We start from the raw sequence: 23,148 nt of genomic DNA on the forward strand, positions 1-23,148 counted from the left end.
ACTTGACTTTCTTTTTTTTTTTGTGAGGAAAATCAGCCCTGAGCTAACATCCGTGCTAATCCTCCTCCTTTTTTTCCCCCTCAAAGCCCACCAGTAGATAGTTGTACGTCATAGTTGCACATCCTTCTAGTTGCTGTACGTGGGACAGGGCCTCAGCATGGCCAGAGAAGCGGCGGTGCGTCGGTGTGCGCCCGGGATCCGAACCCGGGCCGCCAGTAGCGGAGCGTGCGCACTTAACCGCCAAGCCACGGGGCCGGGCCCTCACTTGACTTTCATTCAGCAAATATTCATTATCTACTCTGTGCCAAGCTTTCTTCTAGGCACTGAGGCTATAGCAGCCAACAAAATGGTAAAAACAAACACAAACTTGGAATATTCCTTAGTGGGATGAGGCAAGGGAATCATATAAATACACAAAGTAAAATGTAGAGAATGTCAGACAGTGGTAAGTGTGGGAGGGCATATTGTAATTTTAAATGGAGTTGGTAAGGAAAATCTCACTTGGAAGGTGTCCTTTGATAAAGACTAGAAAGAGATGAGGGAGTGAGTCACTTAAAAGGCTGATGAGGAACAGCATTCCTGCCAGAGAAATTAGCTAGTGCAAAGGTTGGCATATTCTAGCAAGGAGCAAACGAAGCTGGAGTGGAGTAAGAAGAGAACAGTAGCAAATGAGGTCAGAGAAGGAGCAGAAAGCCTATTGTGGCAGTCCTGGGGGCCATCATAAGAATTTTGCTTTATATTCTGAGTGGGATGGGAGAGTTCTGAGCCAGAGGATTGATATCGGATCACTGGCTCTTGTGGAAAATAAAGAAACCAAGGGCGGAGGAGGGAGATCAGTTAATAGACTTTGGGATAATCCAGCTTTATCTCTTAAATGGGACCTACAGTTTGTTTAAAATTTTTTGTCTCTATTTTGTTGCTTTTTCTTTCCTCTAGTCCACCTTATTTTCTCTTCCATCAACACTTCTATTCATAATTTACAATCTCTTGATTTTTTTCAACCTTTCTTTCTTTTTTTTTTATAATTTTATTTATTTATTTATTTTCCCCCCCAAAGCCCCAGTGGATAGTTGTATGTCATAGTTGCACATCCTTCTACTTGCTGCATGTGGGACGCGGCCCCAGCATGGCCGGAGAAGCGGTGCGTAGGTGCGCGCCCAGGATCCGAACCCTGGCTGCCAGCAGCGGAGCGCGCGCACTTAACCGCTAAGCGACGGGGCCGGCCCTCAATCTTTCTTTCTTTAAAAATATGCCTATGAAAGTTTTTTTTTAACTGAGTTCTGTTCTTACTAATTTGCCCTCTTCACTGTGACCTTGTCTTCTTTATGTTTAAAACTGTCATCTTGTTCTTGCTCTCACCTCTTCTTTCATCTCTACCACTCTTCAGAGCAATTAAAAAATATTTTTTGGTTACTTTCTTTTGTCTACCTTCTTCATTACTGGCTCTTTTTTCCTTTGTTCTTATTTTTCCATGTTATATGTGTCTTATGTCAGCTTCTCATATGTTAAGATTTAGTACCATTTAGTACTGTTACTAGAGGCTTTGCCTGAGAATAGTGATGGTTAAAATGCAGGTGGATGCTGACAAGACTTCTTTCTTGTGTGCTTTCCCAGCCATTGTTCATCTTGTGTGGATTTGTGTATGCTGTGGACAGGACCCCTGTCTATTTCTGTGTTTGAATAGCGGCAGCACATGCATTTTGTCTTCAAGAAGTCAAGTGTGAAGTGGGCGGTGGTAAAAGTAGTAGTAGATTCCTGTGTGTTTCTCTGTTAACCCAGGAATCTATAAATACCATGAGTAACATATATTTATGGCACCTACAGAGGCAGCTCAAATTATTTCTGCAGCAGGTGATACACTGTCCGTCCCAGCCCCTGAGGTTCAGCATGAGGAATCTATAAAAACTGATCACCCTGAAATTGGTGAAGGAAAACCCAAGCCTGCAACTTCAGGTAGTTTAATTATTTATATTTGTGGTTTTATAAATTATATACTCATGGAACTCTTTAATGCCTAGCCAAGCCTTAGACACTATGTAAGTACACAATTATACTAGTTTTAAGTCTACAGACTTGCTTAGGGAATTTTTAAAATTTCAAAGCCTGAATAAATCTTTGAAAACAACTGATTTAAGAGCTGATCCCTTATTTCTTCATGTTGGAATTATTGAGTAATGATGTGGTTTTAGAATCCTTTTTACGAAAATGTCCTTGGTTGATACAGCTGACAAATACAAATGATGGTGTTTTTGTATCCTCATTAGCTGTTGAAATTCTGTGCTGAAATTTGATTTCCTCTTGTTTACTTTTGCTGCAAGAGGAAGCATCCTCAACTTTTGTAAGGGAGCGACCACCTGAAGAAGTTGCAGCTCGTCTCGCACAACAGGAGAAGCAAGAACAAGTTAAGATTGAGTGTATGTAAACCAGACGGCTTCTTAAGTACTTCGGCTCCTCTCTGTTAGTTGCTCTCGTCTTCAGCCATCGGCACAAGTTTCGCATCTATCAGCTAGTTGTGGTTTTTTTGTTTCTTTAGTGGCATTGCTCTGTTCACCACCTTTATTTCATCGTGTGTGTTCTTTCCATCTAAACTTTCCTAACCCAGGTGACAAGGGCTATTCTTAGTGTACAGTTGGTGAAAATTCCAAATAATACATCTACCTTCTTCATTTGTTTTTATTATGGTTAGTGCTGAAGATTCTTTATACTTTGGGGAACAGAAAATGTTTATATTTTAGCAACTTCCCTAAGAGTCTTTTAATTGTTAAACTCACGGATTTATTTGTGAAGGTCAGAATGGCTCACGCTCTGGTTTATTACCCAGCCTTTGGACTCTCACTCTGGTAGCCCCTTTATCTGACATTGGTGGGGGATAGAATGTTCACGCATTACTGTTTTCCAGCAAACTAAAACATGTTCATTTTTAAGTTCAATTTTATGTTAAGCTTTTTGATGGTTTAAAAAAAATTAGATATCTAAAAATGTATTTTCCTGTCTTAAGGCACATGGAAGATAATTTGTTGTACTGTGCTGCGATATATTGATGGCTCTGGAGGTAGGGGGTATTTAGCTTTTTGCTGGATTGAGGAATGTGTGTTTTAAATTCTTATGGCAGTTGTTTATTATTTTATTTTATTTTTTTATCTCTTGTCATCACTTATGTCTCTTTGCATTTCTGCCTTGAGTGGTTCCTGTTTCCTTTCTGATGTGTTGGTTCTGGCCCGCTTTGAGGAAGCAAGTTTGTTAGAATTGTGTAAGGAGTCGAAGGGACAGAATGAGCATAGGTGTAGGGCATTAGTTTGGCAATTTGGATTTTGTTTTTGTTTTTGTTTTTTTGCATTCTTCTGAGTTCTTGGCCGTGTTACTAATAGTTGAGAAAGTTGAATAAATGAAATATTTCTATACTTTTTTCCCCACTTCTTAATTTTTTCTGAATTCTCTTACTACTTCAAATCAAGATCACTTTTTTCTTTTATTCATATTTTTTCTTTACTTTTCACTTTTCTCCTTTTAGCATATGGACACCTTGAAGTAAGTCGTAAATGTAAGGTGGCGATGTCTGCTGTTTCATTATGCTCCTTGTTCTTTGTCCATGTTTCCTGATCTTTCATTTTGGGCAAAGTGAACATTTTCACGATTTTGTCTGTCACCTCTTAGTTTTCTCCCAAACTTTACTTTAAAAATGTGTGTGTGTGTAATTTTTATCAAGAATCAAAGCACAAAAAAATCAACAAATGGGACTATATCAAATTAAAAAACTTATGTACAGCAAAAGAAACAATCAGCAAAATGAAAAGACAACCTATGGAACAGGAAAAAATATTTGCAAACCATATATCTGATAAGGGGTTAATATCCAAAATACTGTATTGCAGCAGCCCAGTCTCCTGGGGTCTGTGGGCCTCTGTAAAGTGGTTTACTGTTATTTGCTCTTGGATGTCCCACCATTAGCTCATACTTGTTCCCTCCCTAGCCTCTTTCTCTCCCCCCTTTACATCCTTATCTTTGTATCCCCTGTGTCTTCAGGTGAACTTGAATCTCACACTCATGTCTTAGTATTTTCTCATTATCAGCTTTTTCTTTTTGTCTGTGGTACAGTAGTACCATGTGTGGTTCATCAGGTTCCATTTGTTCATCTCTAGCTTATGCTTCTTTTGCTCAAAATCACCTTTTGTTTTTGTCTCTCCTGCCAAATACGTTTTCTCTTTTTTTGTCATCTGATATCTGATAAACTTGTATTCTCACTGGCCTTCTTTCTTCAAATGACCATTTTTCCATTTTAGTATTATATCTAAAATCATCCCTTGCTTTACTTTAAAAAAAAAAAGGTTTCTTTCTGATTCCTGAAGCAGCATATAGAAATATGGTCTTAAAGGTGATAGCCTGTTAAACACTGGTGTTTGCTATTTTTTGAGTCCTTCTATGGAAAAACACTGTCCATTTCCAAGCTACCTTTTCTTTTGTTTGCATGTTTTCTTGCTTATCTTTTTCTTTCTCTTGTCTGTCTGTTATCTCCTAATATCTTGGTGATATAGATAATTTACTGTGAGTATCCCTTTCTGCTGAGGTGAAAATGAGCACGTCTTTTTCCCTATGGATCTTCATGATCATTATTTAAAATGAAAAATGCTGGTGGTTATGCTGAATTTTCAGTTTCTGATAGGTAAAAGGGGCTGTAGTGCCCTAAACCTTGTTCCTCCCATTTGAAGTATTTGCTAGCCTTCCTGAAGCAATTTTTTTCTTAAAAAAACCCCGAACACTTTTTATTTTGAAAAAATTCAGATATACATAAAAGTAAAAATAGTATGATGAACCCCCATAAATCCAGATTCAGTAATTATTAATCTTTCACTATACTTTTAAATTGTCTAAATCTGTATGTTTTTTTGTTTTTTTTCCTTTTTTTGGGGGAAATACAATGGAAGACTCAGTAGGGAAAGAGGGAAAGTTTAAAATAGGTCGTTTGATAGGGAGGGATCTGTTTTTTAACTGTTGTTTTTACTTCAGCTCTAGCCAAGAGCTTAGAAGATGCTCTGAGCCAAACTGCTTGCATCACTCAGCAGGCCATTGTAGCTCAGAATGCTGCGGTCCAGGCCGTCAGTGCACACTCCAACATATTGAAAGCAGCTATGGACAATTCTGAGGTGAGCCGAAGAATGATTAGATGTATAGTATTTAGGAGACTGATTTCTTCCTCCTAGTATGGGCTTCCTCTCGCTAAGCGAAGACAGTGTAGGGTAAATTGTCTTTTAAAAAAACAAACAAGAAAAACCTTTAAATGCTCTCTTTAATGACACTCATTTTATATATAGTACTGTATCTCACAACAGTGATATGGTATAAGAATTGGTTCAGATTTGCTTTCATATTTTAATAGTGCTTGAATGTATTTGTTGTTTGCTTTTATTTTTTTGCTTTCAAATCACCAACCATTTTTTAAATAAACTTTTTATTTTGAAATACTTTTAGATTGACATACAGTTGTAAGAAATAATACAGAGAGATCTCATGTACCCCTAACACCAGCTATTTTAAATGTTTATGCTGATTATTTAACTTACATTGAACACTTCAAAGAATAAAGTAATTACATTGATTTAAAAATGTGATAATGGGACTCAGTAAATTTATTTTATAATTATATTCAGTTATTCAGTATATAAAAATGTATCTTGACACCAAGTTGTTTAAATAATAAAATAATATACATAAACTGTAAATCTCAGGGATCAGGATCATGCATGATTAGTAAAGTTACCGTGCCACCATAACTGTGATTTTTAGAAAACTTAAACACAGTTCATATTGTTTTAGTCATATGTACATACATCACAAAAGTGTTAAATTAGACCTCTTATAAACAACTGGAAACTACAGTCTTTGAAAACTTAAATAAAATTCTATTTTATTCTGAGTTCAAGAGAAAAATTTAAATTTCAGTCAGTTCAGTCAGGAAAGTGGAAACCACACAGAGAATATTTAATATGCTGGTTAATCGGGTGTGGGAAGGCTGGAAGTTGCATGATATCAGGAAGTTGGGTTCAGACCCAAGTGGACCAGTATCTTTCAGGACACTAATTAGAAGCTTTAAATGTCCACAATGCTATTTTGGTGGAAGGCTATATAAGATGATATTTCCTCTTCTCAGTGAACACATTAATGTGTAGTATATGTGGATTAGATAGTATGAAATCTGCTGCAATCAAGATTTTACAACTAAAGGACACCTTATAGTAGCAGTTAACTAGGTTAGGGAGTATTAGCTGGTATTACAAAATAATCAGAAAAATGTATGAACACAAGTTTTGAAATGTTAAAAATGAATTCCAACTTCTGTTTCTTCTAGTAAAAGAAACTGCAGATGCACATGGGCTCTATAACGTACTGAATTACTTTCTCAAAGCAGTGTTTGGAAACAGTTGGGCTTGGCTTAGTGGTAGGGGAATCTGGTGTCTGTGTTACAGGGCAACTTATCTTTGTAAACAGGAACACCTTCAACAAAGAGAGGCACATTTTGGCCCCCAGATATGTCACTGACATTGACATGATTTATGAGTCTATTTGGGTTAATTGTGAAGAGTTCTGTTAATACAATACCAGTTCTTCTAACAGCATACTATAGAATCTTGGAAAATTTGTTATACATGACAAGATATTGATACAGCCCAAATCAGCATCCTTTCTTGATGTATTTTGTTTTGCAAGATGGCCAAGGTGGCAATTCACTGAAATATCAACTTCAATTTTCACACCATAAAATTAATTTGCTTTGTCACTTTGCAACAATTTATGTAGAATATAAAAACAAAAAAAGTGAGATATAGAGATGGAAGAAAAGTACCAAATATTTCGTCTAAAAGCAGGGGTTCTTAACTTGGAGTTGGTTCTGTGGATAGAATTCAGGAGCTTATTGAACTTGGTTGGACAATCTCTTTATTTTCCCTAGCCTCAAAACCTTTACCTTCAGTTATGAATATTGGCAGCAAATCACAGTAGTGTCAGCAGTATTCGTAACTTTCTCACCAATAGAAAGCACAGGTGTTTATCACACTATAGTTCTTGCTAATCTCTTGAAATATCATTTATGCTCATCACTACTTCTAAATTAGGGTATTTATCAGTCTTACCACTAGATCTTGATTTATATTTCACAAAATTGAGAAGAAATATTTTATGACCATCCTTCAATGTATTTGGGTTCCTTTGCAATCTTGTAGTTTCATTTTAAGCATTTAAAAATGGTTTTCTGAGAAGCTTCCTCAGACTGCCACAGTGGTCCAGTGGCAAGGTTAATCCTGCCACTGGTTCTTTAAACTCTCCATTGATAATAGATGTGTTTTTACAATGGAGACCACGCTAGATGTCAGTGAGAATGTAATGTGGAGAATTGGTTCTGAAGGAGAGTTCTGAATGACCAAAATCAGAGGCATTACTTTTGCTGAGCCATCCTCCCAAAGTAGCAGGCCTAGGGCTGCAGAGGTTTAACTCCTTGTGTTTATGACAAGGGAAGATACAAGTTGGGCGTCCAAGGCCCAGGACCCCTTACTGAGATAGCAGTCATGTTCTGGGTGTGCAGCAGCCCCTGCAGTGGCCCTCTTTGGATGATTTGAAATATAATTATTGAACCAATTCAGCTGTTTTTTTCCTAGATAAAAGTCTTTTATTCTTTGGTAATTTAGTATGTTCCTGTTCATCTCCAGGGTCCCAGCACAGTGTACTTTCAAGATAAGCCATAAGGTGGTTTTGCTTCGTATCTACACCTAACACACTCACTTTAAACTATGTGCACTTGGAAAAAGGAAAGAGAGAAAATAATCATTTACAGTAGTTAATTTAAAAATAATTTTAAATAGTTCAGACACTTCCAAATAACATTCCACTTGTTGGGTACATGATGCAGAATGAGGAGAGGGTGGAAGTTGGACTCATCTATGCCTTCAGTGATCTGGGTTCTTGTACCCTCTCATTGTGTGACCATCTTGATGCACTGAGTGTGATTGTAGTGTTAGAGGTGGGTTTCTTTTGTTTGTTTGTTTTGAAGTTTTTTTGGTCTGATGTGTTCCCTGAATATGAGCCAGCTCTGCTTCGTCAAAGAAGTAGAAGTAGCGATTAGTTTCAGTGGTGGAGCAAAAACATGCTGGACCTGCCTAGGGAATTTTCACGGGAGTCTTTATATATATACAATTTTTTTTTTTTTTTTTAAGATTTTATTTATTTGTTTTCTTTTCCCCCAAAGCCCCAGTAGATAGTTGTATGTCATAGCTGCACATCCTTCTAGTTGCTGTATGTGGGACGCAGCCTCAGCATCGCCGGAGAAGTGGTGCGTCGGTGCACGCCCGGGATCTGAACCCAGGCCGCCAGCAGCGGAGTGCGCGCACTTAACCGCTAAGCCACGGGGCCAGCCCACAATTTTTGATATATATCTATAATATATATAAATATAATTTACATTCTATAAAATTCAGCTTAATGGGGGGTTTGACAGTAGTTTATTTTCACCTTATATATTACAGAGGGTCATTTTTTAGGATAATGTTTTGGATGAGTAAGGACCCTACAAATGTGTGAACTTCGTATCCTTAAACAATGATTTTGGTAGACAGACCTGCAGTTAAGAAAATTTTAAGTATTGGTGCTTCATCGCAGAATGATTTAATCAACAAACATAGTTCATGAGAAGTTTTTGTTCTTATTAACCTTTTCTGTTTCATATCTGCTTTTGAAATATAATAAAAATATCATCTCTTCTTAGAAAATGGTTATATGCACTGGAACACAATCCTTTGCAGTTTTGGTTGGGGGGATGGTTGACAGGAGGTAGTGGGACTTCTTTGAACCTAACCATGAACGTTAGATTAAGAGTTCCTACTCTGGAGAAATATTGTATATAAGTTTTTACTTTTGAATTTAATGGCACTTGTTCCTGCATTTAGTCATGTTGGCCTGTCCTATGACAATAATAGTAGTTATTCATGTTTACATAATTAAAACTTTTTGTTTAGGTTACAGGTGAGAAGAAGTCAGCTCAGTGGCGCACAGTGGAGGGTGCGTTGAAGGAACGCAGAAAGGCAGTAGACGAGGCTGCCGATGCCCTTCTCAAAGCCAAGTAATTACTCATGGACTTTAACAAGTAATTAGGGCCTCCTGGTGACTTTCTTTGGGCTGGGTTTTCTTTGTACTGTTGGTATAGAAAGAGGAGGCAGAGAAACCCTTATCTCCCCTCTCTACCTGTTCTTGATACTATTGGTTTCAGGAACACAGAGGTTTAAAAAGGAGAGAGGGAATAAAATGTAATTAAGCCAGAATAAATTTGGCAGAAACCTATATAAGGATCTTGTATAAGAAGCGATGTTTCTTTGGGTTATTGCTTAGGTGATGTATCTCTACAGATTTACTGAGATTCTGCCATAATTTCAAGATTTTTCTGGAATGGTTTGAACTGTTTTATCAGAATTTAGAAAGTATGCCACAATCTCTTTGCCTTAACTACCAAAGTAGTTAGTATGTATCAGTCTAGTTTTATGCCACCTCGACCTTGCTTCCTGGAAGTTGTCTAAAACTAGGATCAAGCAAGCAAACCAAGGACAGATCAGCTTCTGACGATAGAAACCTACATTTCAATAAAGGTTTTCATCACCATTATGGAATCGTTATATTTCATTCAAAATTTTGTTGTCTTTCTTAACAAAATATTTGTTACTGATAGAGAAAGAGAAGCCTTCTAATAAAGCCAGCATATGTCTTAGGAGATTTAAGACATGCTCATATCACTAGGCCATGAGTCAGGGCTCTGAGATCTGTTTTGTGGTTTTGATAGACCATAATCCATCTGACCTGTGGAACAGTCTTGTGACGGCTCCCTAAGACCGAGCTGTTCGCTCAGTGAGCTCTTTGGTCTCCTCCCTTGCCTTTGCCTTCCTTAACTCTCTCATTGGCAGGGGAGTCAGCCTCATCCTTGCAAAAGCTGCCATTTATTGAGTGCTCTCGATGTGGCAGGCACTGTGCCAGGTATTTCTTGTGAATTACCTCTAATCCCTATACAAGGGTGTGCAGCAGAGGAGAGGCTGATCTGGAGCTGGATCCAGGCCTACCTGGTTCTGAAGCCTGTGTCTTTTGCTGCACACCGTGCTACCTCGCTGATTCTCTGTAGTTAATCTAGCTTCTGACCAAGGTGTTTTCAGTTGTTGGTGAAGAAAGCTTTTCTGCCTATTGACTATGAAAAAGCATTGAGTAATTTTTTTTCAAATTATATTTATTTTGTAGACTTTTAACAATTATATGTTGTATTGACTTCAAACTCTTTAATAAAGTTGACAAGGGATAATACTAAATCTTTGTTTTGTTTTATTGGTTTTCAGAGAAGAGTTAGAGAAGATGAAAAGTATAATTGAAAATGCAAAGAAAGAAGAGATTGCTGGGGCCAAATCTCATATAACTGCTGCAGAGGGGAAACTTCACAACATGATAGTTGATCTGGATAACGTGGTCCAAAAGGTGTGTTTCTTAGGTCTTTTACAAATATTTTTTATTTTTAAATATAATCCTTTAGTCAAAGGATTTTAAGAATTTAGGAAAACAATGAAATTCCTACCATCTCTCTCCCTTTTCCCCTGCAAAGAATATTAGCTGTTACTAATTTTAAAAATTTATCTTGGACACAGAGTGTTCAGTATCATTGATACTTTTTATAATAATAGGTAACATTTTTGGTCATGGCTATTGCCACTTAGGAAAATTGCCATTTTGTAGCAGATCTTGTGTCTGCAATTGTGCGATCTCTATGGGTAGTTTTCTGTGACCCAGAGAAAGAGGGACAGGGGCATGGTAAGATGGGCAAGGGCTTGTCTGTGGTATTTGAATAGAATTAGAAGGAAACCAGGACAAGGTTTATGTTCTTTTTTCTGGGTTTTAGATTTCTCTCGATTTATTGGTTATACGATCCCAACCAAATATAAATAAGTAATGAACATAACTTCTGTTTTTTGGAATGTTTATGGTATTCTTTGTTCACTTTATCCACATACCCCTTGTGTTTGTTCAGGTCCAAGCAGCTCAATCTGAAGCTAAGGTTGTCTCTCAGTATCATGAGCTGGTCGTCCAAGCCCGGGATGACTTTAAACGAGAACTGGACAGTATAACTCCAGAAGTCTTGCCTGGGTGGAAAGGGATGAGTAAGTACGAATGAATGTTGGTACTTTTCTTTTTTCGTTTTTTAACACCTTATCAACTAATCTAAACTTGCTTCAACTCCATTCATCTAGTCCAAACCCATCTGGCATGTGTTTCTCATTTGGTGTACAGTACAGTGTTTTCAACATTTTATTTCAGTCACAGCTGTGACAGGTGACACACCTGTGACAATACGTCCATGGTTTTAGCCATGGTAGACACAAGTTCCAGCCAGTGTTTAATTCCATAATCCGGGGCCGGCTCCGTGGCTTAGCGGTTAAGTGTGCGCGCTCTGGTGCTGGCGGCCCGGGTTCGGATCCCGGGAGCGCCCCGAGGCGCCACTTCTCCGTCCAACGCGAGGCCGAGTCCCACATACAGCAACTAGAAGGATGCGAACCTATGACATACAACTATCTACTGGGGCTTTGGGGGGAAAAAAACTGAATAAATAAAAAATCTAATTCCATAATCCGTGATTCCATTCTAGTCTCTGCTACTCAAAAAAAATTTTTGGAATCCAAGTGAGTGAGAGTGACATTGTAACCTTGGATCTAATAGAATATTAATTACATATATGTAAAATTATTCAAAACCTTTGGTACTTTAAAAATATTTCTGGGGGCCGGCCCAGTGGCATATTGGTTAAGTGTGCGCGATCTGCTTCAGCAGCCCAGGGCTCGCAGGTTGGGATCCTGGACACAGGCCTATGCACCACTTATCAAGCCATGCTATGGCAAGCGTCCCACATAAAATAGAGGAAGATGGGCACAGATGTTAGCCCAGGGCCAATCTTCAACAAAAAGAGGAGGACTGGCAACAGATGCTAGCTCAGGGCTAATCTTCCTCACCAAAAACAAGAACAACAACAAAAAACAAACAACAAAAAAAATATTTGTAATAAGTTACTTAAGGCACACCTTATGACTGCTCTGTGACAACACTGGTTGAAAACTCACCTAGGGACACTAGTGACAAGGAAACCAGCTGTGTGGCTCTTGACTTGCAAATAGCTCAGACTGCAGGGAACTTTGATGGGTAAGCAATTACACAGTGTAACTGCAGGGAATAGTGCATTTCCCTGAAGTCCTGTGAGAGTAGGAAGAATTACAGAGGTTACCAGTCTCAACAAAATCAAATACTTTTTACATACCAGCGTCTGTTAGAAACAACATCAGGTAGGATTTGAAGCACTGGTGTTATCGGCCTTGCTGGCCTGAAGGTGTCAAGTTGCATCATGGAACCATGGCTGGTCTAAGGAACTAAGGTAATAATGGCCAACCAGGGAGATTTAATGGCAAGAGGTTGAGTCAAAGCTGTCAAAAAATAACTCAGACATTTAGTTAGTTTTTTGAATGCAGTCGACTCACTTAAGAGGGAGATATCAGACTTTTATCAAAAAATTAATAATAATAAAAGCAGGATTTATAATAGAGGATAAAGTAGAGAAATAAACACGCCAAGTTCAGACCGGGAACAGTGAATTTTGTTTGCACATTGTTGTTTAATCTGATAAGCAGCTAGCAAAAAGGGCAGGCAGTGTGGACAGTCTGTTCTTGAGCGGGCTTTATAGTTAAGCCACATCTGCACCATTTCCCTCATCAGAGTTTCCCAAGGGCTGGGCTTCCTTGAGGTTACAACTGAAACAAATGTTATCACCCCAGAGACGTTTCCTGACCGTCTTCCACAATCACTCTACCACATTACCTTATTTATCCTTTTGAAATTCTTATTCACTGGTTTTTGTGTTTTTGTTGTTTATCTCTATCCATTACATGTAAACTCTTTAGCATACATGTGACATTGATAGATAGTAGGGAGTCTAGGTTAGATAAAATAAGGTTAAAAGAGCAGGGCAGGCTTTGGTTGTGGAGAGTTAGTTATGAGTGCCATCCCTAGGAATTTGTATTTTCTCATCTAAAATATTTGTCTTTGGTCTTCCCACTAGGCTAAATCCTGCTAACTTTTCCACGCCAGCCTCTGAAGTTTTTTAATTTTTAAAAATTCTTTTGAAAATGCCCATTGTAAAACATGAAAACATTAAAGCAGTCATTCTCAACTCGGGGCATTTTTGCCCCCCAGAGGACATGTGGCAGTGTCTGGAGACATTTTTGTTTGCCACATTCGTGGGGGGGCTGCTACTGGCATCTAGTGAGTACGGGCCAGAGATGCTGCTAAACATCCTACACTGCACAGAAGAGCCCCTCACAACAAAGAATTATCTGGTCTAGAATGTCAGTAGCACCAAGGTTGAGAAACCCGGCATTACAGAAATGTATCGTGTAGAAAGTGCAAGTCCCCTGCAGTGCAATCTCTGAATTATTTTTACATAACCTCCATTTAATTTTTTACTGATTTTTTAAATAGATAATACAGACACATGATAGAAAATTTGAAAGGTACAAATGGCATCTGGTGAAGTTTCCCTTCCACCTCTGCCCACACCACACAGTTTTCTTCCCCGTGTCACTATTTCTTGTGTTTCTCTGGAAATAGTGAATTATTCCATGCTTACCCCAGCCCTCAATAGATATCCTCACCTCTGAAATCTGAACTCATTTAAGACCTATACCAACTGGGAATGGTTTGTGTTATCCATTATTTTGCTCTTATTAGTCTTATTTCCCTAAGTTATAAATGTCCTGGTGGTATTCATCTATCTAATACTTTTTCTGTGTCCTCCATAGCTGAGCAGTGTCAAACACATGATAATAATAGCTAACATTATTGAGCGTTATTTTATGTCTAGCACTGTGTACTAAGTGCTTCACGTGTATTAACTTATTTAAAGTTCATAACAGCCCTATGAGGTAAGTTTTGTTATTATGCTCATTTTATATAATAGATGAAAAAACAGAGACACAGAGAGAGGTTAAGTAATTTGCCCAAGGTTGAGGACAGAGCCAGGATTTCATTCTCATCCACTAGCCTCAGTGTTCTCTGCCTTACTGATTTGTATTGGCAGCGTAGGACCCCCTTTTGGGCTTTTGAGAAGAGGAGCGATGTGATTGTAATAAGGAGGATAATTCATTTATATGAGATTGAAGGTGTTGGGGGGATGCCAAAGGGCAAGGAAGCTAGTGAAAAGCTGCTGGAGGGATCTGAGGGTGAAGTGCTGTGGGCCACGTAGCGTGTGTGCTGGGGCTCTGGACATGAAGACTAGGACAGAAACTTAGAAGTAATCATTTAGGCCGGTCCTGTGGCTTGGTGGTTAAGTGCGCGCGCTGCAATGCTGGCGGCCCGGGTTCGGATCCCGGGTGCGCATCGAGGCACCACTTCTCCGTCCATCCTGAGGCCGAGTCCCACATGCCGCAACTAGAAGGATGTGCAGCTATGACAAACAACTATCTGCTGGGGCTTTGGGGGGAAAAAATAAAATAAATAAAATCTTTAAAAAAAAAAAAAAAAAAAAAAAAAAAAGAAGTAATCATTTAGCAATTGATTTGTTGAACCATAGCTTATAATACGTCTAGTGAAGTTGACAGCGTATATACTCCCTGGTCCAGCAGTTCAGCTCCTAGGTGTGTACTCAGGAAAACTCACATGGGTGCTCGAGGAGACTCATAAAAGTGTTTAGCAGCACTGTGTTTGCAAGAGCAGAAAAATCAGCAACAGCTAAATGTGCCTCACATATGGTAGTGCAAATGAATGAACCAGAACTACATCTTCCAAACATAAATGTTAAGAAAAGCAAAAAGTTGCAGAAGAATACATAGAGTAGAATACCACTTACATGAAGCTTAAGAACATGCAAAACTAAACTATATATTGTTTAAGGATGCATACATATGCAAAATGTAACAAAATGAAGGATAAACACCATCTTCACATAGTGGATACCACTGTGGGGGAAGGGAGGAGGAGCCCATTAGGAAGCATGCATGTGAGTGTTGCCAGGATGGGAGAATGGGGTCCAAGTTGTAGATTGTCAATATTGCCAGCAGACATTTCCTTTATTGTTTATGGCCTAGTGTATAGAGCCATATGTATGTGCCATATTGAGACTGACATCTCTCACCTTGTCCATCTTTGCCAGTTCTTCCTGCAACGTTGGGACAGATCCCTGCTTCTTTGGTTGAATACCAGATTAAGTAGTTGACTTTTAGAGCCATTTTGGATGAAAAGTACCTGTCTTGGAACTTGTTGAATCCAGGAGCATTCCCAGGATGTTAAGAAGCTCATACTGAGGGGCAGGAGGCTGGCTGCGGTTCCCCCTCCAGTCAGGTGCTCACTGGGTGGTGCTTGTGATCATGGTGGGCAGGATCATCCAAACTATTCAGAATGTTATTTTTTTCTTCCTTCCCGTCAAATCAGGCAGTCGTAGTTCTTAGTTTAATTTGCACAGGTTAAATACAAATTTAATGTGAATGCACTGTTTTCAAATTTCCAAAGAAGAAAGATTAATTTCTTAAGTATTTGAAATGTTAGGAGAGGCCTGGTACTGAGAATAGTCAGGACTGTGACTTAGTGAAATACTCTATGAACTAATGCAAATGGGGGGATAAACAAGAATTGTAGTTTCTATGTAAAAACTAAATTGATTGCTTTAGCAAAAATATTTAGAGATGAGTCCCTGGAAACCAAAACTACTTTTTTATTTTATTTTATTTTTTTCTGAGGAAGGTTAGCCCTGAGCTAACATCTGTTGCCAGTCCTCCTCTTTTGCTGAGGAAGACTGGCCCTGGGCTAACATCCGTGCCCATCTTCCTCCACTTTATATGGGACACCGCCACGGCATGGCTTAATAAGTGGTGCATAGGTCCGCGCCCAGGATCCGAACCTGTGAACCCTGGGCCGCTGAAGCAGAGTATGTGAACTTAACCACTACGTCACTGGGCTGGCCCCCAAAATTACTTTCAATATCAATAACTCTCTTATTTTCTAACATCATTGTTTAATTTTCCTTTCAAATTTTAGGAAATAAACTGTTATTTTGCTTTCCAGTATTAAAATGTGCTTTTTCTACTACTACTTTCTGGTTCCTTTTTGTTTCCTTTTGGATGTTACTATTTAATAATTAATAACTGAAATATGTATGTTCTTTTTTTCAAACTGTTCTTCTTTTCTTTGTAGGTATTTCTGACCTAGGTGAGTAATTATGAGTATTTTATGTTTAGAGGCTTTTGTTTTGAGTCTTAAAAGACTGAAGTCTTTTTGTTTTGCCTGAGATTCTTATAAACCGTTTAAATAATACAAAGTAGATTCATGTGATAAATCTGATTTGGATATTTTTTGCATCCGTGTGCTCTCAGGAACAAATATGTTTCACCAAGTGATTGGAAACATGTAGATGTGTGATAATATATATATTTTAAGTTTTTATTTTGTACAATTTCAGACATTAAAAAGTAGGAAGAAAATTATAATGAACTATGGCTCCATCATCCAACTTCAGCAATTATCAACACATGGCTAGTTTTCTCATTTATTCCCCCAGCTTATGTTGAAGCAGATCCCAATATCATCTTCTTTCACCTGTAAATACTTTCAGTATGTTTTTAAAAAAACATAATCACTATACCATTATCACACCTAAAACAGTAATAATACCATAATGTCATCAAATGGCTATTCAGTGTTCAAATATCCCCTATCATTTCATAGAATGATTTTTTTAGTTGTTTTATCTGAATCAATATCCAGAGGAGTTACACATGTTGAATTTGGTCAATAAATCTCTTATCACCACTTTGTGTTTTAATGTATTTATTGTGGAATTGAGTCATTTATCATATAGTATTTCCCACCTTCTGTATTTTGCTATTAGAGCCATAATTCTTAACCTGTGGTAATGTATCAGAACACTTTTGGAGTGTGAGATTTTGAAAAAAAGTGTTTAAGCCTAAATCAGACTCTTTGGGCACGAGTATTTTAAAAAGCTCTAGAAATGATTCTGATGGACAGTTCTGGTTGCAGATCACTATCCTAGATAATATCATGTTTAAGAAAAGGTACAAAAACTCTTTTAGGGAAAAGTCTGAGAGAATTTGAATTTGATTCTAGTTTTGGCAGAAAAGAATCTTAATTGGATGCCTGTTATCACTAATTGTAGTTATGCATGAAAGAAAATATAGAAGTGATTATATATATAAGCTTTGTCTTCAGAGGCAAAATTATGATGAGTTATAAAGCCAATTTATAATTAGTTCAGATTCGAAGTACTAAATTGGATTCCTGGAAAAGAACTGATTATATACTTGAAGGCCTACCTAAATTACTTTGCTTGGAATTGAAAATGCCTTAGTTGTTGGACATGCGCTGTGAATTTCTGATTGCACTGGATAATCTAAATATCTTTCCAAATGTTAGCTACTCTTTGCTTTTCTTTACAGCTGTCAAAATTAAATTGCAAGCAATTGAAGCAATCAGTCAAACCTTGTAGATGTATAATTTTGGTGAAATCATTAACGTTTTAATGTGGCTTTCTTTGTAGCTGACAAGCTGTCTACTGATGATCTGAACGCCCTGATTGCTCATGCACATCGCCGCATTGACCAGCTCAACAGAGAGCTAGCAGAACAGAAAGCCACAGAGAAGCAGCACATTGCATTAGCCTTGGAAAAACAAAAGCTGGAAGAAAAGCGGGCATTTGACTCTGCAGTGGCAAAAGCATTAGAACATCACAGAAGTGAGATACAGGCTGAACAGGACAGAAAGGTAGAAAAAAGGAAAACAATTGCCTAATATTTAAAGTGAATCTAGGGCCGGCCCCGTGGCTTAGCGGTTAAGCGCGCGCGCTCTGCTCCTGGCGGCCCGGGTTCGGATCCTGGGCACGCACCAACGCACCGCTTCTCCAGCCATGCTGAGGCCGCGTCCCACATACATCAACTAGAAGGATGTGCAGCTATGACATACAACTGTCTACTGGGGCTTTGGGGGGAAAATAAATAAATAAAATCTTTAAAGTGAATCTAACTTGATTATCTACTTCTAGAGATAATACCAGCAGTCACCAACTTTAAAATACTAGAAGTAAGTCATGCCAACCCACCTCTTGAATGGAGCTTTGGCCCTTGTTCTCGTCAGAACTTCTAGGGAAGGACTGATCTGGCAGAGTTCCTTTATGTTGAGCAGATGCCGAAGTGTGAGACAGTAACAAGCTACTGGCTGTTATCCAGGATTATCTAGCTTGTCTTTCCCAGTGGAGCCTCTGTCCCCTAAAGCAGTGCTGAAAGAATCTCGGTTGGATTCTGAGTATATTTTTCTCCATCCATGTTTTTAAGGAGTGGTGGTAAAGAATGGATTTTCATCCATCATCATCATGTGTTAACTAGGTGTCTGCAGGCGGACTTGGGAACCTGACTACTTATTTTACCTTCTTGTCCTCTCAGCTACACAGCTGACCACTCTTTCCTTCTTGAAGCTCTTTCTTCTGTAGACTGCCAGACACCACACTCTTCTGGCCTTTCTCTCACCTTGCTGGCCACTCCTTGGCCTCCTCCTTTGCTCAGCCTCTCAAATATACTGGCATGCCCTGGCATTGGTTCTGAAACCTTTTATCCATCTAAACTGTCTCCACGTGCTCTCATCTAGTCCTGTGGCTTTTAAGTTTAAATACTATCACTGACACACTAATATTGCTAGCTCTGACCTCTGCTTTGGCTTCAGGTTCCTGTCCAGGCTTGATGTCTCCCGCTGGATTTTCAGTAGTTGTTTCAGACTCAACATATTCAAAACAAATTTCTTGATTCTCTCCAACCTGTCTCCCAGCCCCTAAGCTTGTTTCTCTCTAAATAAACCTCCATCTACCCAGTTGCTCAAGCCAAAAATCATGCTTAGTTGTTTCTCCATCAGCTTTCACATCCAGTCCACTAACAGATCCTGCCAGTTCTGTATCCAAAGTAAATCCCAAAGCTGTCCATTTTTCTCTTTCACCAATACCACCACCTTAGTCCAGAGTATGATCTTAACAGGTTCCTTGTTTTCATACCCTTCTTTCTACGTCTATTTACACAGGCAAGTGGTCCGTGTAAAACATATTTTTATCAGCCACTAGGCTGCTGAAAATCCTCTACTCACTGCCTCCTGTATTTAATATAAAATCCAGATTCTTACCCTATGCCAAAAAGCCCTCTTGATCTCATTCCTACTTGCTGTGAGGCAGGTGTCCCTTACCTACCTTATTTACCAGGTGCCCTGGGTTTTTTTTCTTCTTTCTTCTTTTTTTTTTTTGGTGCCTTGACTGCATCTTTTGCCCTGGCGTATTTGCTCTGCCTGGTACATTGTTCTGGCTCCTCTCTCTCTCTCTTTTTTTTTTTTTGTGAGGAAGATCAGCCCCGAGCTAACATCCGTGCTAATCCTCCTCTTTTTGCTGAGGAAGACCGGCTCTGAGCTAACATCTATTGCCAATCCTCCTCCTTTTTTTTCCCCAAAGCCCCAGCAGACAGCTGCATGTCACAGCTGCACATCCCTCCAGCTGCTGCATGTGGGACGCGGCCCCAGCAGCATGGCCGGAGAAGCGCCGCGTCGGTGCGTGCCCGGGATCCGAACCCGGGCCGCCAGCATTGGAGCGCGTGCACTTAACCGCCAAGCCACGGGGCTGGCCCTGGCTCCTCTCTTTAAACCTGGGCTCTAAGCTTGAATGTCACCTTCTCAGCAAGGCTTTTCCTATCCCTTCAATGTAAGTTAGAGTCTCTGTATTGCTTTCTCTTATACTGCCCTATTTATTTTCTTAAAGACAAGTATCACAGTCTGGGATGTCTGCTTTGTTTGTTTACTGTCTGATTCCTCCATTGAAAAGTACGCCACGTGAGAGCAAAAAAGTTTCTCTGCCTTGAGCACCACTGCATCCACGCACGTAGTGGGCACTGTCTGGCACAGGGCTAGCACTTGATAAATATTTATACACAGACTGAATGGATTCATTCATTAATTATATTGTTTCTGAGAAAAAGACAGTCATGAATTCCAGGTAATCAACGTTAAATAATTTGTACTATGACCCATGGCTAACTGTAGGCAAGACATGATAGGCTTTTCATATTTTGTTTTGATTTGGCCCATGTTAAATCTACATTGATATTAAAGTAAGCAGTTTCAGAGCAGTTTTCTTTGTTTAGAAGAAATTGTGTTCAGTAATTGCCAGATATTTATTAATTTTCTTAACAGTTCTTCACAATAGGCATTATTATTCAGATAATAATGAGAAAATAATTTGTGATCTTGAGGAAATAATTTCCCCCAAGATCACACAGATGGTTTGGTGAAGCTGTTTCATTCCAAGTCTTTGTAGTTATTTTTTTCCATGATCTGGAATTTGTTAATTCTCAAGGGAGTGTGTGATTTGGGAAATTATAAGGAGGCAGCCTGGTGATATGGAAGAAGCACAAATTTGGGGGCCAGAGAGACCCTTATTTGAAATCCAATTTTTGCCACAGCTGTGTGACCTTGTTTGAGTTGCCATCCAATGTTCAGTGTTCTGATTCATGTAAGAATGAGAAGTAAAGAATGTGTAGACAGGCATGGCACATCATAAGTGTTCAGGACATGGAAGCTGCTACCATCATTATTACTAGTCTTTCTCTTTTTCAAAAAGTATATGTGGAGAATTGAGAACTAATCTATTGTATTTGGTCTTGCAGGTAGAGGAAGTCAGAGATGCCATGGAGAATGAAATGAGAACCCAGCTTCGCCGCCAGGCTGCTGCCCACACTGATCACTTACGAGATGTCCTTAGGGTACAAGAGCAGGAACTGAAATATGAATTTGAACAGGTGAGGACCTGTCGTAAAGCACCAGCTCCCCTTCAGCCTCTTGTTCCCCTTTACATTATTAACAGTCTCTTCCTTCCTTTTTTTTCTTTTGTGAGGAATATCGGCCCTGAGCTAACATCTGCCAATCCTCCTCTTTTTGCTGAGGAAGACTGGCTCTGGCCTAACATCTGTGCCCATCTTCCTCCACTTTATATGGGACGCCGCCACAGCATGGCTTGACAAGCGGTGCGTCAGTGCGCACCCGGGATCCGAACCGGCGAACCCCAGGCCGCCACAGCGGAGCGCGCGCACTTAACCGCTTGCGCCACCGGGCAGGCCCCTCTCCCTTTTAATGTGCTCTGTATGTCATTTCCTCTGAGGATTTGGAATAATGGGGAAAGATTCCTAATGATACCTAGCCTTGGTAGAGTGGGGCTTTTGTATATTTGCAAAACTGCTCCTTTTTACATAAAGATGTACCTATGTGTTATCGATCAAATGCGTTTTGTATCTATTTCCTAGTCATTTGGAGCCTTCAGAGCTTTAAGGAGGGTTGGTACAGGGGTTTCAGGCATGTACATAATAATACTTGACACACGTATCTCCTGCTTTATCTCCACAAACTCCGATGGATTATGTGGTAGTTCTCAGATTTTTATATCTGAGGAAACTTCCCAGAGAGAAGTAAGTGATCAGCAAATGACAGTAAATCATCAGGATACCTTTAATCATAATTTGTTTCTACTCAGCAAGTCATTTATAATATATTAACTTATTGTTTTGTCTCACAAGAAGGGAATGAGGTTTTCCACATAAGGAAATCTTCCACAGAATTGAAATTTATGCCACTATGAAAAGGTATTTTACTTTAATTTCTATTTGATGAGTATTCTTTTGAGAAAAATGAATATATAAGCTCTTAAACAGAGACTACTGAATACAATTCAATCTAATTATTATGTTTGGGTGACAGTACAGTTATTTTACTTTCTAAAGTTGGCATTTTCTCATTTTAATAGCCTTTTTCTCCTCTTGGTCTGATTCCTCTAATGTTAGGTTCCATCAGTAAATTTGTAGAAAATTATACATCAGATAGGAGTTTTAGGAAATTTTTGAAGCCTTACACATAATATAGGAGTTTCATAACAAGTGTCTTGAGATTTTAAAGGCTGTTTTGCTGTTGGAGGTAGCAGTTGCTGGAAGACTTAGTGTCTGGATAAGTGACGTGCACTGAGGCAGCATCATTTTTTTCTCTATACTATTTTTGTTGTATTTCAGGACCTGTCTGAGAAACTTGCTGAACAAGAATTACAATTTCGTCGGCTAAGTCAAGAGCAAGTTGACAACTTTACTCTGGATATAAACACTGCCTATGCCAGACTGAGAGGAATTGAACAGGCTGTTCAGAGTGAGCACATTGACCTCTTATAATTTTATTCAATCTTATAATTTTATTCAATCCAACTTCTTGGATAACTTCTTGTTACAAGGATAGTGGGATACACGCATCGACATTAGGGCATAAAGATGCTGAAGTCACCCCAATAAATTTTATTCATTTCTTAGAAAATCAGCCCCAGATTTGATAAGTTTGGGACAGAGAAAGTTGTGAGGGGAAATTAAAAACAATCTAAAAATTAAATATAAATAACTTGAAGTTTTACTCCTTATGTGACAGACATGAGATCACCATTTACGAGGCAGTTTACCAAACACATTTTGGTTCTGTTTCATGTGCCCTGAGAGGAGAATAAGGTCAGCGTGGCCCCATGCTCACCCTCCAGGCTCTGCTGGCCCGTCTCCAGTTCTCTTACTGGAGGGTTATCTGGAGGCTGGTGATTTGGTGGGCTCATTCCACCCACCACATGGACGGTGGTTGTGCTGATGCCTCCAGGTGCTACGCCGAAAGGGAAATGTCCTGACAGAATGTTGATAAAACGGGTTTCTTTGGGATGTTGTGGAATCTTTTTATCAGATAAAGATAAAAATAAGCTAAGTACTCATGAAATTTCAAGATCCAGTAGTCCATTAAGTTTATTTGAAGCCTTCCATTCTTTTGCAGGAAGTTTCTGATGGCCTTAGCCTAAGCTTTAGCTTTAAGTGTCATGTTTCTCAAACATTTTTAAAGATAAATATATCTGAGTTAGATACCATGCATTGTCCTCAGTGTCACAGGAAGAGGGAAGGGAGACTCGTGCTCGTGCACATACATCCTCCCAGTTTTCTCCATGGCTTTAGTAAAAGCAAGTCCTCATCAAATTATGTCATGCCTTGTTGCCCCATATGAATAAGC

At 39.0% G+C, this 23,148-nt stretch overlaps 1 protein-coding gene across 5 annotated transcripts in view; it reads left to right on the forward strand.

The window, feature by feature from the left end:
* Positions 1-23,148, forward strand: part of IMMT (inner membrane mitochondrial protein) — a 45,522-nt gene that overhangs the window by 21,245 nt on the left and 1,129 nt on the right. The window contains exons 5-14 of one of the 5 annotated variants that reach the window (XM_087436469.1): positions 1,825-1,953; positions 2,319-2,414; positions 5,005-5,141; positions 9,000-9,103; positions 10,356-10,491; positions 11,039-11,168; positions 16,237-16,251; positions 17,597-17,820; positions 20,745-20,876; positions 22,134-22,263. In XM_087436469.1, coding sequence (XP_087292595.1) covers positions 1,825-1,953; positions 2,319-2,414; positions 5,005-5,141; positions 9,000-9,103; positions 10,356-10,491; positions 11,039-11,168; positions 16,237-16,251; positions 17,597-17,820; positions 20,745-20,876; positions 22,134-22,263 — 1,233 coding nt within the window. Of the gene's footprint in view, positions 1-1,824; positions 1,954-2,318; positions 2,415-5,004; positions 5,142-8,999; positions 9,128-10,355; positions 10,492-11,038; positions 11,169-16,236; positions 16,252-17,596; positions 17,821-20,744; positions 20,877-22,133; positions 22,264-23,148 lie in introns of those variants that run through there. The other 4 variants (XM_004437226.3, XM_087436470.1, XM_087436471.1 and 1 more) reach the window with 4 other exon arrangements.

The sequence above is a fragment of the Ceratotherium simum genome, chromosome 11, assembly GCF_057802395.1.
Source record: "Ceratotherium simum simum isolate JZ-2026a chromosome 11, ASM5780239v1, whole genome shotgun sequence".
In the NCBI taxonomy this organism is placed as follows: Eukaryota; Metazoa; Chordata; class Mammalia; order Perissodactyla; family Rhinocerotidae; genus Ceratotherium; species Ceratotherium simum.